The 12987-nt window shown below is 38.7% G+C and overlaps 1 protein-coding gene across 2 annotated transcripts in view; it reads right to left on the reverse strand.

The window, feature by feature from the left end:
* Positions 1–12987, reverse strand: part of ACO1 (aconitase 1) — a 56247-nt gene continuing 43260 nt past the window's right edge. For both annotated transcript variants that reach the window (XM_063180993.1, XM_063180994.1), the window contains exons 11-21: positions 11622–11781; positions 8342–8477; positions 7442–7526; positions 7013–7169; positions 6357–6481; positions 5452–5556; positions 4633–4775; positions 3103–3250; positions 2565–2687; positions 1442–1627; positions 1–703 (exon numbers count right to left, since the gene is read on the reverse strand). In XM_063180993.1, the coding sequence (XP_063037063.1) occupies positions 590–703; positions 1442–1627; positions 2565–2687; positions 3103–3250; positions 4633–4775; positions 5452–5556; positions 6357–6481; positions 7013–7169; positions 7442–7526; positions 8342–8477; positions 11622–11781 (1482 nt within the window). In that variant the 3' untranslated portion in view covers positions 1–589. The remainder of the gene's footprint in view (positions 704–1441; positions 1628–2564; positions 2688–3102; positions 3251–4632; positions 4776–5451; positions 5557–6356; positions 6482–7012; positions 7170–7441; positions 7527–8341; positions 8478–11621; positions 11782–12987) is intronic.

A 12987-nucleotide genomic window follows, 5' to 3' on the forward strand; every position in this document is an offset into this window, starting at 1 on the left:
CTTTTTAAAAATAAATTTAATTTTTTCTATTAGAAATATCCCCAATAAGTCCACCTTTCCACAAAGGCTTAGATTTTAAAGAGAGTTCACATTTTTTAAAATGAATAAACAGCTAAATAATTTTAATATTAGATTCAGATTCTGTTTAGCTGAATAAGAAAGCAAGTCAGTGTCAGGTAATAGGAAGGAATAAAAATTTTTTATACTGTCAGTTAATTTCTAGGATCACTGATATGAGCATAGAACTTAACTTCAGAGTCAAACAAAGTGGATCAAATACATGAAATCAGCATGTGATCTTCAATGGTTCTACAGATGCCAGCAGTATTTTAATGACTTTTGCATTGTATTCTAAGGTAAGTCAAGCCAACTGTCATACAAAACAGTTATAAGTGCTGTTTACTTTATATGGGTGTGTCCAGTTTCCTGATACACAGAAAAATTCAGCACTGTAAACAAGCCTTCTAATACAATCCACAGAAAAAAAATTGTTCATTTCATGGTTCACACTTTAGCATGATTACTATAGTTTAATTGCGCTCAGGAGAAACAGGTTTGTACCTGGACCTTTCTGCTTTATTGTTTTTTATTAGGATGCCATTTTCCGGATCATGTAGTTCAGAATGCCACCATTGTGGAAGTAAGTGAGCTCCACATCCGTGTCAAATCTCATGATGGCATTAAAGGTTTTCCCAGTGTCCAGCTGTTAGGATCAAAGAAAGTCATTCAAGGAGCAGAACCTTGCACATGTTACTTGACATCATAGTAAAATAAGGACTACTAGCATAGTTTTGCTATCTTAAAAAATTGTGATAGAAAGCAAAAGTGAACAGGCACCAATGCTTCTATCCACACTAAACTACAGGAAGCTGCTTGACAGGAAAGTGGTTTAAGATAAACCACAACAAACAAAGTATGGAGTCTCTTTGCACTTGCTGCTTCATTTATAACTGAGAATTTTATAGTGGACTCTGAGTGGTTAGTCCAGACTACAGGATGGCTTTGTGCTAATTTAAACAGTTTGAGCATCCTGCTTTTATGTCCTGCCATAGTAAATCACAGAATGGTTTGGGCTGGAAGGGACATTAAGGACCACCTAGTTCAAACCCCCATGGTTTGGGGGACATTCCACTAGAGAAGGTTGCTCAAAGTCTTATCCAACCTGACCTTGAACCCTTCCAGGAGAAGGAATCCACAGCTTCTCCAAGCATTAGTTCCAGTGCCTCATCTCAAATTATTCCTTGTATCTAACCTAATTCTACCCTCCTCAAGTTTAACCGCCTATTAGAATAACTATTTTAATCTCCTTCACCATCTCAATTCTTCTCCCTATTTTAAGCTAATCTCACTGCCATATGACAAAGCATATGTTTTGAAGAGAAAGTTAATTTTGAGTAAAATTACAGTGATTCAGAAAATTCATCACTTAGGTGTCTCATACCTTAATCTGGACATTCATCTGTGGTTTTAGGTTTTCAGGAATGATAATAGTGTAACGCTCCCGTCCAGTGAGTCCTAAAGTTCCTGCATCCTCTCCAGGTAAATACTGCAGAGGAATCACTCCCATTCCTACTAGGTTGCTTCTATGAATTCTCTCATAGCTTTCAGCAAGCACAGCCTTGACACCCTGGGAAATACACAACAGGTTGAGTTATTTCATGGCTCAGAACAGTCTTTCTGTACTCACAAGAAGAAAATTGGTTTGTTTGTGGTTCTCTCCATTTCATTTACCAACTACTGGTAGAGTCAGCAGGTCTGACAGCAAACTGTCCAGGATGATTTGATTGTACATTAACTTTCACACCTCTCTAAAAGAAGCCTGACTCAAAAAAGTAAAACATTTTCTCAGGAATCCTGCATCTACTTTAACATGTCTTACGCAGTGCATCACTAGTCATTTCCATTACTGTTCCTAATTCAGTGTTGCCCTCTTATAAGCACCAGGGTGCAGTTTAATTAATTTCGAAAATTTGACATGTTAATACAGTTAACACAAAAACTCATTGCCAGAAAAAAAACTCCAAAAACCTAGATGAACTTAAATACCAACTCTCTTGTGCATTTTTCTAATAATGCAAGAAAGCTTGAATCAGAGTTCTTTATGTAAACAGTGTAAGACTGGATGGACAAAGAAAGAAACAGGTATTTCACTGTATATGGATCTGGATTTGGCTCCCGTGGTGAAGCTGTGCTAAATTTAATTTTCACTGATACTCTTCTCTTACACTTTCTTGTTTCCTTGCTAAGTGAGCTTACAGATGCTGCTGAAAGCAGACTATGGCTTATGGGGCTACTGGAAGTGGAAGTATAGAAACTGGCCTTTCAAGTTTGGCCTTATGGACTTCTAGATGAAGATTAGTCAAGCCTTCCAGTCGGAACAAGAGCTATTAATATTAAATAGTTTTTGCCAACTCTACTGTATCTCTTGGAGGCAGCTGAGATTTCAAAATATCTCTTGCTACCAAAAGTGAGAATGAGTTACCCAGGATTTTGTCATAAGCTAGTCGTACTAACAAATAAATGCACTGTTAACACTGTCCTGCTAGTTTACTGTAGCCACTCACCAAGAGGAACGGTCCTTTAGCAGCCCAGTCTCTAGAACTTCCTGCACCATATTCCTTCCCAGCCAGCACAATCAGAGGATGACCAGCCTGCTTGTATCTTTCTGCAGCATCAAAAACGTCCAGCTGGAATAAAAATGCCAAATGCTTTGTAAAGTTTTTGCGAGTGGATCACAGTTCCAGGGAAAGGAGGAATAAAAGTGTCCCCACATAAACAATTGAAGCCCACAACTTCCACCAAACAGCAGTTTAAGGATATTGACCACACAGCACTTTGTGGCTTCTAGCCTGATCTCCTTCCCAAGACAAACCTGCACCTTCCATTGGTGCTTTTACAATGGTTACATTCTCAACTGATACGCCTGAAAGGACCATATTGCATAGGTACATGTGACTGCTTCCCTGAGTCAGCTCCTGCCCCTGTCAATTAGCTTTATTTAAAAGGTACTGAAGTAAATGACCTAAACTGGTAAGAAGGAAAGCCAGCACTAATCCACTCTGTTGTCAGTAAGCCACAGTTTAGAGCAGCATGTGTACTTACAGTCTCCCCAGAAGGGAAGTGGATTGTCTGAGGTCCTTGTTTATCAATAAACTTGTTGACCAAGCGAATGTTTGCAAATGTCCCTCTGGCCATGACAGCATCATTCCCTCTGCGGGAGCCGTAAGAATTGAACTCTCGAGGAGTCAAGCTATTAAGGGAAAAGAAGAAAGGAAACTGTGTTAGTTTTGGACTAAAAGCACTCTGCTCTAAAAAAAGGAAGTAATAAATTGGTGTTTCTGAGGCAGGTATGTGTGTAGTTCCCAGCCTAGCTGTAGCACCTAGTTAGCTAATACTTCACCTTTGAGATGTTTTGAAGGAAAAGTAATTTACACATAGCTACAGTTTGGTCAGAAAAAGCAGCTTCCATAATGTTCTCAACTCTTGCCCTAGAAATAGTACCCAACAGTGACGCAAGGATATAATTCACATTAAGTCAGCAGATGCAACACCATTTTTTTCTTAATAGCTGGTGCCCAAAGATCCTCATTGTTTATACTACTATAGCATCTAGAACAATGGCAGAGCACTGTGCTAAATATCTAAAAGGCAGCAAGAATCTCTCCTGCAAGTTAGAACTACAGAAGAAAAATTTCACTTGCAAACAGAAATATGAGAATGAGGGCACTCATCACTGCAGCCTAATCAGCAAACAAAAAATGCACTAGAATGTGATAGAAAATTAGACTGCTTGCACTGGGCTACATCCAAACTGCAGCTATGACATACAGCATCTGTTTTGTAATGCATGTAGAACTATTCAGATTTCCAAGTTACTGATGGCAGGGGGTCAGAGAGTCCAGAGCAGTTGGTTTTCAATCTTCTTCACTGTTTTAATCTATTCTCTTTCCAAAACTATTAGGTCTAGTGAGTTTTTATGTCAGTGCTGTTGCTCAAAACACCACTGAAGTTGTAAGAAGTGCTAAAATCAGAGAATAAAAGCATTATATTGCCTGTGAAGTCTGAATAAGTCAACTTGGTAAGTCCTTGTGTTGCCTTAAGCTGAACCCCAAGTACTAAACTGACAGACTGGCCATCGAAAAAGATGAACATTTTACAAGACTCCAATCACAATAGATTTGCCAGTTATTGCAGCTGCACTGAAACCTAAACTTCTGGATGTTCTGTAGTGCCTAAGAGCCTAGATATGTGAAATAGTTGCACACACAAGAAAAAATTAATATAAAACTCATTTTGGCACTAACGAAAACAGTCATTTTGCTTTGATAGGGAGACAAATCTTGATTCCCTTATTTATGAATAAATGTACAGGCTACTTTTCTTCCCCTATTTCTATAAAAAATCTTTAACTCTACAGGGATAACAGATGTACACACTATTCTACTTCTTACACTTAGTGAGAGCCGCTGAAGTAGCAGAAACGCTTTTCTTTCTTAATTTATATGTTGTCCGGGCAGCTGTCAAGGTATGCAAGTGTACATGAACAGACAGAAGGTATCTGTGCCTGTTACATGGCATAACAGTGGTGGTTTGTTTTCCCAATGAATGACAAGAACAATAAGCAGTGCTTACCCTCTGCTGGTCAAATAACGGGCTGCAGGACTATTTCTTGCTATGTTCCCAGCTGGAGATATGTGGTCAGTTGTCACAGAATCCCCAAAACTCAACAGGACATAAGCACCTTCTATTGTTTTTGGGGTCTGAAGAGCCAAAGTCTAAGCCATCATAAATACGAAGAAAACAATTAATGTATGAAAAATAATTCCTTTATCTTTCTCAAAAAAGTGGAAATTGCAAAATGAAGTCTCCCTTTTCATACAGATTAAGAGAAAGAAAAAATCCAACACAATTAAAAATCTTTATGTTCTTGAACAAATATGATGCCCTGGCTGTCTGCCAGCAAGTTCATGCATGAAGAAAAATACAGCAGACAAAAAAACAGCCAAGGCTTCCCATGACACATGAATGAAAATTGAGAATTCCTAGACATGTGCATGCATTAAAGTCTACATTTACTTTTAAATGGCACTGAATTACCAATTCAAACACTGAACTATTTGGTGCAACATGCAAGCAGGCAAAACAGTGCATTTAATTTCCTGCTGCTTTTCTTCGCTTGCTTTGTGAACACTTAGAAGCATTTCAACTTAAAAGGAAAAGGAGACTTTTCAAGAGCCCTGAAGTGAAAGCGAATCCTTACAATTTTGAGATTCACCTCATGCCTTTGTATTAAAATGAACACAATAGCACAATTCTAACATTTAAAAACCAAGGCCTCAATAGGCTTTTATGAATCCTCTCAGGCCCCTTGAAGTGGCTTTCCTTCTCCTTCAATATGAGTCAAGATCACTGCACACTTTGGCTTGATTCAAAGGGAAAGCACATACGTACCAGACCATCAAAGAAAGGAGGAGACTTGATATAAGTAGACTTGGGATTCCAAGTATACAGTTTATCTGAAGGAGCATCTAAGGCATTCCAAGCTTTGTTTACTGTCTGAAAAACATACAAAATCCTTTCATTGACTTCTAAGTTTTCAGAAGCAACATAATTACTTCAGAATCCAGGTAAAATTACAAATTAAACTTTAGCAAAAGCCTTATGTATTTCTTAGAGCACTTTGGAAAATGCAAATGCTAAAATAACTATCTACATTATTTTTGGGGGTGTTTTTAATGATTCTATCTATTAAAAGATTTAGGAAAATCCTAATTTCATTACAAAAGAAGAGACATTCATCCTGTTTTTTGAGAATAATCTCTATTATGTACACAGGTAACACTTTATAATTGTCTATTGTTTTTTAAGTAATTTTAAGAAGCTTCCCCAACATAAAAACAATAAGAATATTTTGTTTCAAAACTTGAGAAAGATTTATAGGAAGTTATTATGAAGTACAAGTCTTTTTCCCGATATCAATCCTATTAGTTAAGGCAAATGAATTTTTTGTCAGTTGAAAAAAAATCAAACATCTGTGAAGCCGGAGTATTCCACCTTCTAGTATCAGCTGGGGTGGCTGTTGAAAACATATCATCTACATATCAGTATTTACATATCAGTAACATATCACGTTACCTTAAAAATACTGTAAGGAGCAATTTTCAAAACATGGCTGTCTGAAAGAATGAATTAATTATCCAGAAGATTAAAAAAAAAAAACCTCATCTGAATATCTGTCAGAACAAGAGCAAAACCTAGACATGAGAAAGGTTAATTTCATTATCATAATCATCTTATTTAATATCTTCAGAATGGCAGAGTACATCAATCAAATACTGCCAAGAGGATTAATTCACCTCTATTTTTTCGTAGACCTCCTTGAACATCCCAGGAATAACAAATTGACGCTCAACAGCCTGAATCTCATTTCTTGTTGGCCAGATATCTTTCAGGAAAATCTTCTTCCCTGAAGCATTTATTCCTGTATAAAATGATATTGTCAATTTTGTTGCATGTATTTTTCATTAAGAAGAAAGAAAAGTTTACCACGATGTTCTCCGGCTATGGGTTCCTTGTAACACTCACAGGACACACTTTATTTCACTTGCAAGGATCTAACAGAAAACTGAGTCACAAACTTGATAATACCTGTACATAACTCTTCTTTTGTGACTTCCAATGGCCTTCCAGAACAATTTATAAAATCATTTATGCTGGAAAGGCTCTTTGAAGGTTCTTGAAGAGAACCTTCTTGAAGGTCTTTGAAAATCTACTACCCTGAAATAACAAAAAATATGATCCAGTGGAATTAGGGGGAAGCCAAGCCAGAGCATTATTCTTTCTCCATCATCTCTGACTCCTTCTTGCTCTGACTCTTAACAATTGTATAATTTGTGTCCCACAGGTACTTAGTACTTCAAAGCTCTTCCCTAGGACAAATGTTTCTGAAGCGCTTAATTCCCAAGAGTCTAGTTCATAAGCTGCGAAAAGAAGCATCCCAACACTGTCTTACCTAAAGGCTCTTTCTCAAAGTCGATCCGGATGGTCCCTGCTATAGCATAGGCTATCACCAGCGGCGGGGAGGCCAGGTAGTTAGCACGGGTGTTGGGATGGACACGCCCTTCAAAATTCCTATTGCCAGACAACACACCCACTGCCACAAGGTCTCCCTATAACATGGAGTTTGAGACAAAGATAGGTCAGGCTCTTGCAGAATCCACACACATAACAAGTCTGCAGAGCCTCACTGCACTGCAACAACAAGGACCAGTCACAGAACTGTCTCCTGAACAATCCCAAAACACTTCCCACAGAAAAGAATATAGACTGAATTTACTTTGTACAGAGCTGAAAAAAGTCAACGCACAGTACAATACAGCTCAGAACAGCACACAGCAGAGAACAGCTAACATAAATGAGCTTCACCAGAAAAACTGCTTACCTGTGTAATGGCCTCAACAACAGACTCTGGTAGGGGTCCACTGTTGCCAATACATGTCATACAGCCATAACCCACCACATCAAACCTATACAAAGTATAAAAATAATGGTGAACAAAAAACTACCTTGGAGCAAGACACTTAACCAGTCAGCAGACGGCAATAGTTACTTTCAGGAAAAATACTGTTTTAACGAATGAAATGCTACTGAGAACAGCATTTTTCAAATGCTCTGTTTTTACCACTGCAGTGACTGTCCATGCACACAGAATGGGAAATGTGTTACCTAGCAAGAGGAACAACAATATAGTGTCATTTACACTGTTTCAAAACAATTAGTCTTGAAAATAACATATTCTCCTGCTTAAGAATGTAAGTCTTCAAGAAGTTACAGCAGGCCTTCATGATTGGTACAAAGCCAGCCAGCACAACAGCAATGTGTTTACTCAGGCAGAATCATACCATAATGTACCTGCAATATCTTTTAAGTTGTATGGAGAAATAGTAATTCAATTGCATCACTTGCTTGTGGATGTTAGCTTGGCCAGGGAGAGAGAAATGGCAATAGTTTCTCACAGTGGTTTGTGAGAATTTTAGGGAGTTGTAGGAATGTGGTAACTTGTTAGTATAAACCATCTGCACATGGTGTTTTTCCACTTTGTTTTCCTGTTCTTCTCAAAGACAGTGTGTGAGGAAGATGTTTTTTATTAACTAATTAATCAAGTAAAATGTATCATATCAGTTTATATAAACTGGAGAACTCTTTGTAACAAAGCTTCTTTTCTCTTCTTACAATTGAGTCTCTTGTCTGTTCTTGTGTCATTCTTAGCTCAAGAGTAACACTTGTTGATAATGCTTTTAGTTAAGCAGCCATAGCACAACAGTAAGAAAAGCACTCTTACCCTAGTTGAGAAAGGTAATGCATAACTCCACTCTCCCTCAGATAGTAAGTGACAACCCCGCTTCCTGGGGACAGGCTAGTTTTAATGTATGGCTTCACTGTCAAACCAGCTTCAACAGCTTTCTTAGCAAGCAATCCTGAAAAATACAGAGGATAGCTACAGATTTTCCTGCAAGTGAGACAGTTTGGTGGATAAGCATGTTAGGAGAGATACCATTACAGAACTGGAACAGAAAAGGCATCAGCAATGAAACGGTACAGCAAGCCGACACCACTAATTCCGTGACAACCAGCTAGAGGACAAGTGCTCTGTTGAACTGTACATCCAGCCTGCAATTTCTGTTCCACTAGAAAACTGATGGAAGTTGCACTCAATAAGATGCGCTCACTGGGGCAGCAAGAAGACATTCAAAATCCAGAGCACTATTTGTAAGATAAATGTCTCACAAAAAATGCAATGAAGACCTGTTAAGTTCCCCCTTACCATGGTGCAGTAACCCAGAGAAGAAAAAACTGCCAGCATAGGACTTGCTGCCCTCAGGAGCAGAAGGCTATGACAGCACCAATGCTGGCCCTTGCCTCAAACAAGTCATCTCACAATCCACAGATTGTTACACAAGTGCTGTTTTACCACTCCTGGATTTGTAATATGCATAGAGATATTTCAGTGGAAGGTCTTACTAGGCACAAATTTATCCTGCATTCTTTCCTATGAAATAAATTGTCCATACCAAGATGCATGTTCAGAGAACAAGTCCTCTCCAGTTCTTTTCCAGGATGAACATAAAAGAAGCACCAGATAGGCAAACTATGCAAAACATCACATTCCCAAGCTGCATTCTCCCCCTCGCACATGACATTCATTTAGATAAGAAAATAGATAAGCTGTGCTTTGATCCAATGTGATCTCCAGCAGGAAGATGTGATCAAACTGATTTGTCTTTGCCAGCTGTCCGGCACCTCTGTTAGACATGACCTGGACCATGACACTTAAGTGTTGTGTGAGATGGCTTACACATGCAAATTTAAAGAAGTGGTCCTATTCCTGAAGTTGCTGAGATTCCTTAGCTATTAGAAGAATCTGCAGATACTGCAACTCTTGAATACTTCTGCAAATGAGACCATGAACAAATAGTCATCCTAGGAACTGATAGTTTGACAACCTGTTTGAAAGTGTTGGCCTCTGTCTTGCTGCTTATACCAGTTCCGAAAAGATAGCATAGTCAAACTTTCAAAGTTGGCAAGGAAATGCCAGAACTTCAGTTCCTCTGAGCAACATTAATCCAACATCTCTTTAAGGTCAGACTAGGCTATCAAAGTTCCTACAGCATGTACCCACTATCTCCACAGACACAGAGCCCCTGCACAGTGCACAGGATATATAGCAGAGCAGGAGTTTGAAACATCTGCTCATATACTGGATTTTTTTAGCTTGGTTACTTAATTGGGAACACTGTATGTTTATTTACTTTCATTTGAAACCTCATCCTGAAAGCCAAACTATTGTGTTTCTTCTTGGTATGTCTTTTAGGTATTCTCAACACTGCTGCTTGCTAATAGTTATCAGAGACTAACAGAATTACTTTTTCCTTCCTTGTCAAGGTCAAAACATAAATGCTGCTGTACAGAAAGGCAGCAAAGGTGAGAGTAGCCACTAAATCTGAGCACATACACCAAAATCCTTAGGACTACATTATTGAGGGTGCTGTGCAATACATAGTAGTGAATGCATTCAAAGTGCATTCAGCATCCCTACTGCTTCAGAGAAGGTCAAAAATGCATGTCATTAGCCTGGGAGTCAAACACTAGAGGAAACTATCCTCAACAGGCACAACTGAAGGATACATCCACACCTAGAACTAAGGGAATAGACAAGGCAAACAGAGTCTGCCTGGAGAACACCTACTTCTTGATCCTTGGAAGAAAGAAATACAGATATATTTCGGTGATAATGCAGAAAGGACCCGAGGAAAGCAGTAAACTGCCCAGGCTGTCCTGTTAAAGTCAAGTGGATTAGGACATCTTGTTCAATTCTGAACTCAATTCAATTCCTCTCAAAGCGGTAAGAAAATGAGGAGGTCTCTCCTTTCCTTCTCCTTTGCCCCACATCTTAGTTGATGATGGACTTCGAACCTTTTCTTAGAGTTTAAAAGACCTTTGGCCTGGGAGGGGGTGAACTGCTGGTATGTAAAATATGCAGATAGATTCTGGTCTAAAAGCAAGTGATAAATATCACCTCAAAAAGCCAAACACAAAGTGACTGTTGACAGCCCAAAAGCTTCCCAGCACCACACAGGAACAAATAGAAATTATATTTCTTTAACCAGGAAGTAATCTCCTCTGGTGAAGGGCCTTTGTACTGCCCAGTGCACATCCCTTCTGACCTTTGTAGGAATAAAGTCTGCATCCCATGAACAGTCTGACAGACTTGTAAGCCTCTATGCAGCGATTACCATATAGTGACAGATACCATCTATGTATATGTTTACAGAGGAGAGAAAGAAATATGTAAACATGTAGCCAAGCACCTGGGAAACTGGGTCAAACTTGTCCAGTATAGACTGAACCCTTTGAGCTGACATTCTTCATTCCTATTTTTTTGCCAGAAGCACACATTAGGAATGACAAATTTTCTGTCCAGACTAGTCATGTTAAAAATGAACAATCTTGGGACCTGAAATTTTTACAACCAAGTTAGACTAACTGTTCTATAGTGGTGCATACCAAGCTCACCTCTGTCTTCTTCCCCTTTGATGCAATTAAGATGTAAATGAAAAAGGCTGTGAAAGCTGGCAATCCCTGAGAATACAATTTGCTTCCTCTCCTCACACCTACCATGCCTCCAGACTCTCGTAACAGCTTTAGAGGACAACCACTAGCTAAATGTGTGTTTTTCACTCTGATAACAGATCAGAGCACCTTCAGAGCACCCCAGAAGATCATTCTTCACTGTGCCTCTTCTGGCAACAGCCTCTTCTTATCTCTGTATATCAGCTTCTGTGCATTTGGAAAAGTATCAAAAGTGTTGCTTAATTAAGTTCCAGCTTGCCTTGTAGAAAAGGCAGTGCAGGAAGAATACATTCTTGTCAACTTATATTTCTAACTACGACTTTCACAAGTCCTTCACTACCCTTAGAAACTAAGCTCTGTTTCTCAGTTTTAACACTCCAAATGACAAAACCAGCACTGCACACCTTGAATTACATCCGTGTTGTTGCTGTGTTTAGGACACACATTCAGAGCCATAGAGAAACTACTGCACATTGGGCCAATCAGCTTACCTGCACCCAACATAACTGAGGGATTACTGGTGTTTGTACAGCTTGTAATGGCAGCAATCACTACTGAACCATGAGCAAGCTCGAAGTCATGGCCCTCAAAATTAAATTTCATTATGCTGTTGTGTCGGTCTGGTGCAATCTGGAATCCCTTGAATCCTTGCTGTGGGAGGAGAAAGTAAGAATCAAAATGAGTGGTTAATATAAACAATTTGACTGAACATTAGTATGGGCTGTTTTTTCAGCAATGAAACGCATCTGTTAGTCACATCCATGCTTGTGCTTTTAGGTCTGATTGTGAAGGCTTGCATCTCTAGTCAACCAAAATTATGGACAAATTTTTTTTTTTTTTTTGCTGGAGTTTCTCCTCTTCTCTGTTTACTGGTAAAACAGGCAGTCTTTGCAGAAAAATATATTTGTATTTTCTTCCTGCATGAATATACCCTTCTTTGGATCTCTCAGATGCTTCTTACTCCTGTTACAGATCTTACAGATTCCCGATCACACATAGTCTTAGCACACAATCTAGTCCTGAGATTTTAGCATAACATGTAAAATTTTTAAGCCAGGATTATCAAACAGCTTGATAAACCAGGAGTTGATTTGAGAGGCAAAGGTCTGACAGTTGGAAAAAATAAAAAAGAGCAAAGACCAAGTAGGCACTGTTCATGTCATGAAAAATTACATTTAGAGATCTGAAAGTATAAGATCACCTAATGGAGTTTGGAAAATGTAACAAACCAAGAATTATGGGGAACTGATGTAGTTTAGGTTTCTTTTAATCACTGGAGTTCTGTAGTGCCTTTAATAAGGGTGGTTACTGTATCAGGTAAAGATTCAAACTGATTTAGAAAACTTAAGTATCCAGGAATATTCATTCAAATATAAATCCAGCTCCTCTTTCAATGACCACTTTTGACTGGATGATGCAGAATGTAGTCATTGTTTTCTGTCTTTACCACCACCATCCAAGAGTCACAGAGACACATGCAGTTCTGCTCTGCTGAACAAATTCAATATTTAGTGCAAAATTACATTGTGGATTCAGGGCATAACCTGGTTGGAATGCTTGGAGAGCTGAAGAGCTGGGTAGTTATCTCAGAACTCAGTGCAGCAGGTATTTTGTCCCCTCTATTAACAACCCCCTATTGTGGCAGAGTTCAGAAATCTCTAGTCTATGTCAAAATCTATGTCAAAATCATGTCAGACCTAAGATCAGAAAGAAATACTACTCCAATAGGGCATGAACATCTTCATGCAAGAGAAGCAACATCACAATTTTAAACTACCTGTTGCTTGTCTCACCTCCAAAACTGCAGTCAAATATCCTCATTTATTTTTCAGTAGGCAAACAAACAATACACAACCC

This window comes from Melospiza melodia, chromosome Z (assembly GCF_035770615.1).
Source record: "Melospiza melodia melodia isolate bMelMel2 chromosome Z, bMelMel2.pri, whole genome shotgun sequence".
NCBI lineage: Eukaryota > Metazoa > Chordata > Aves > Passeriformes > Passerellidae > Melospiza > Melospiza melodia.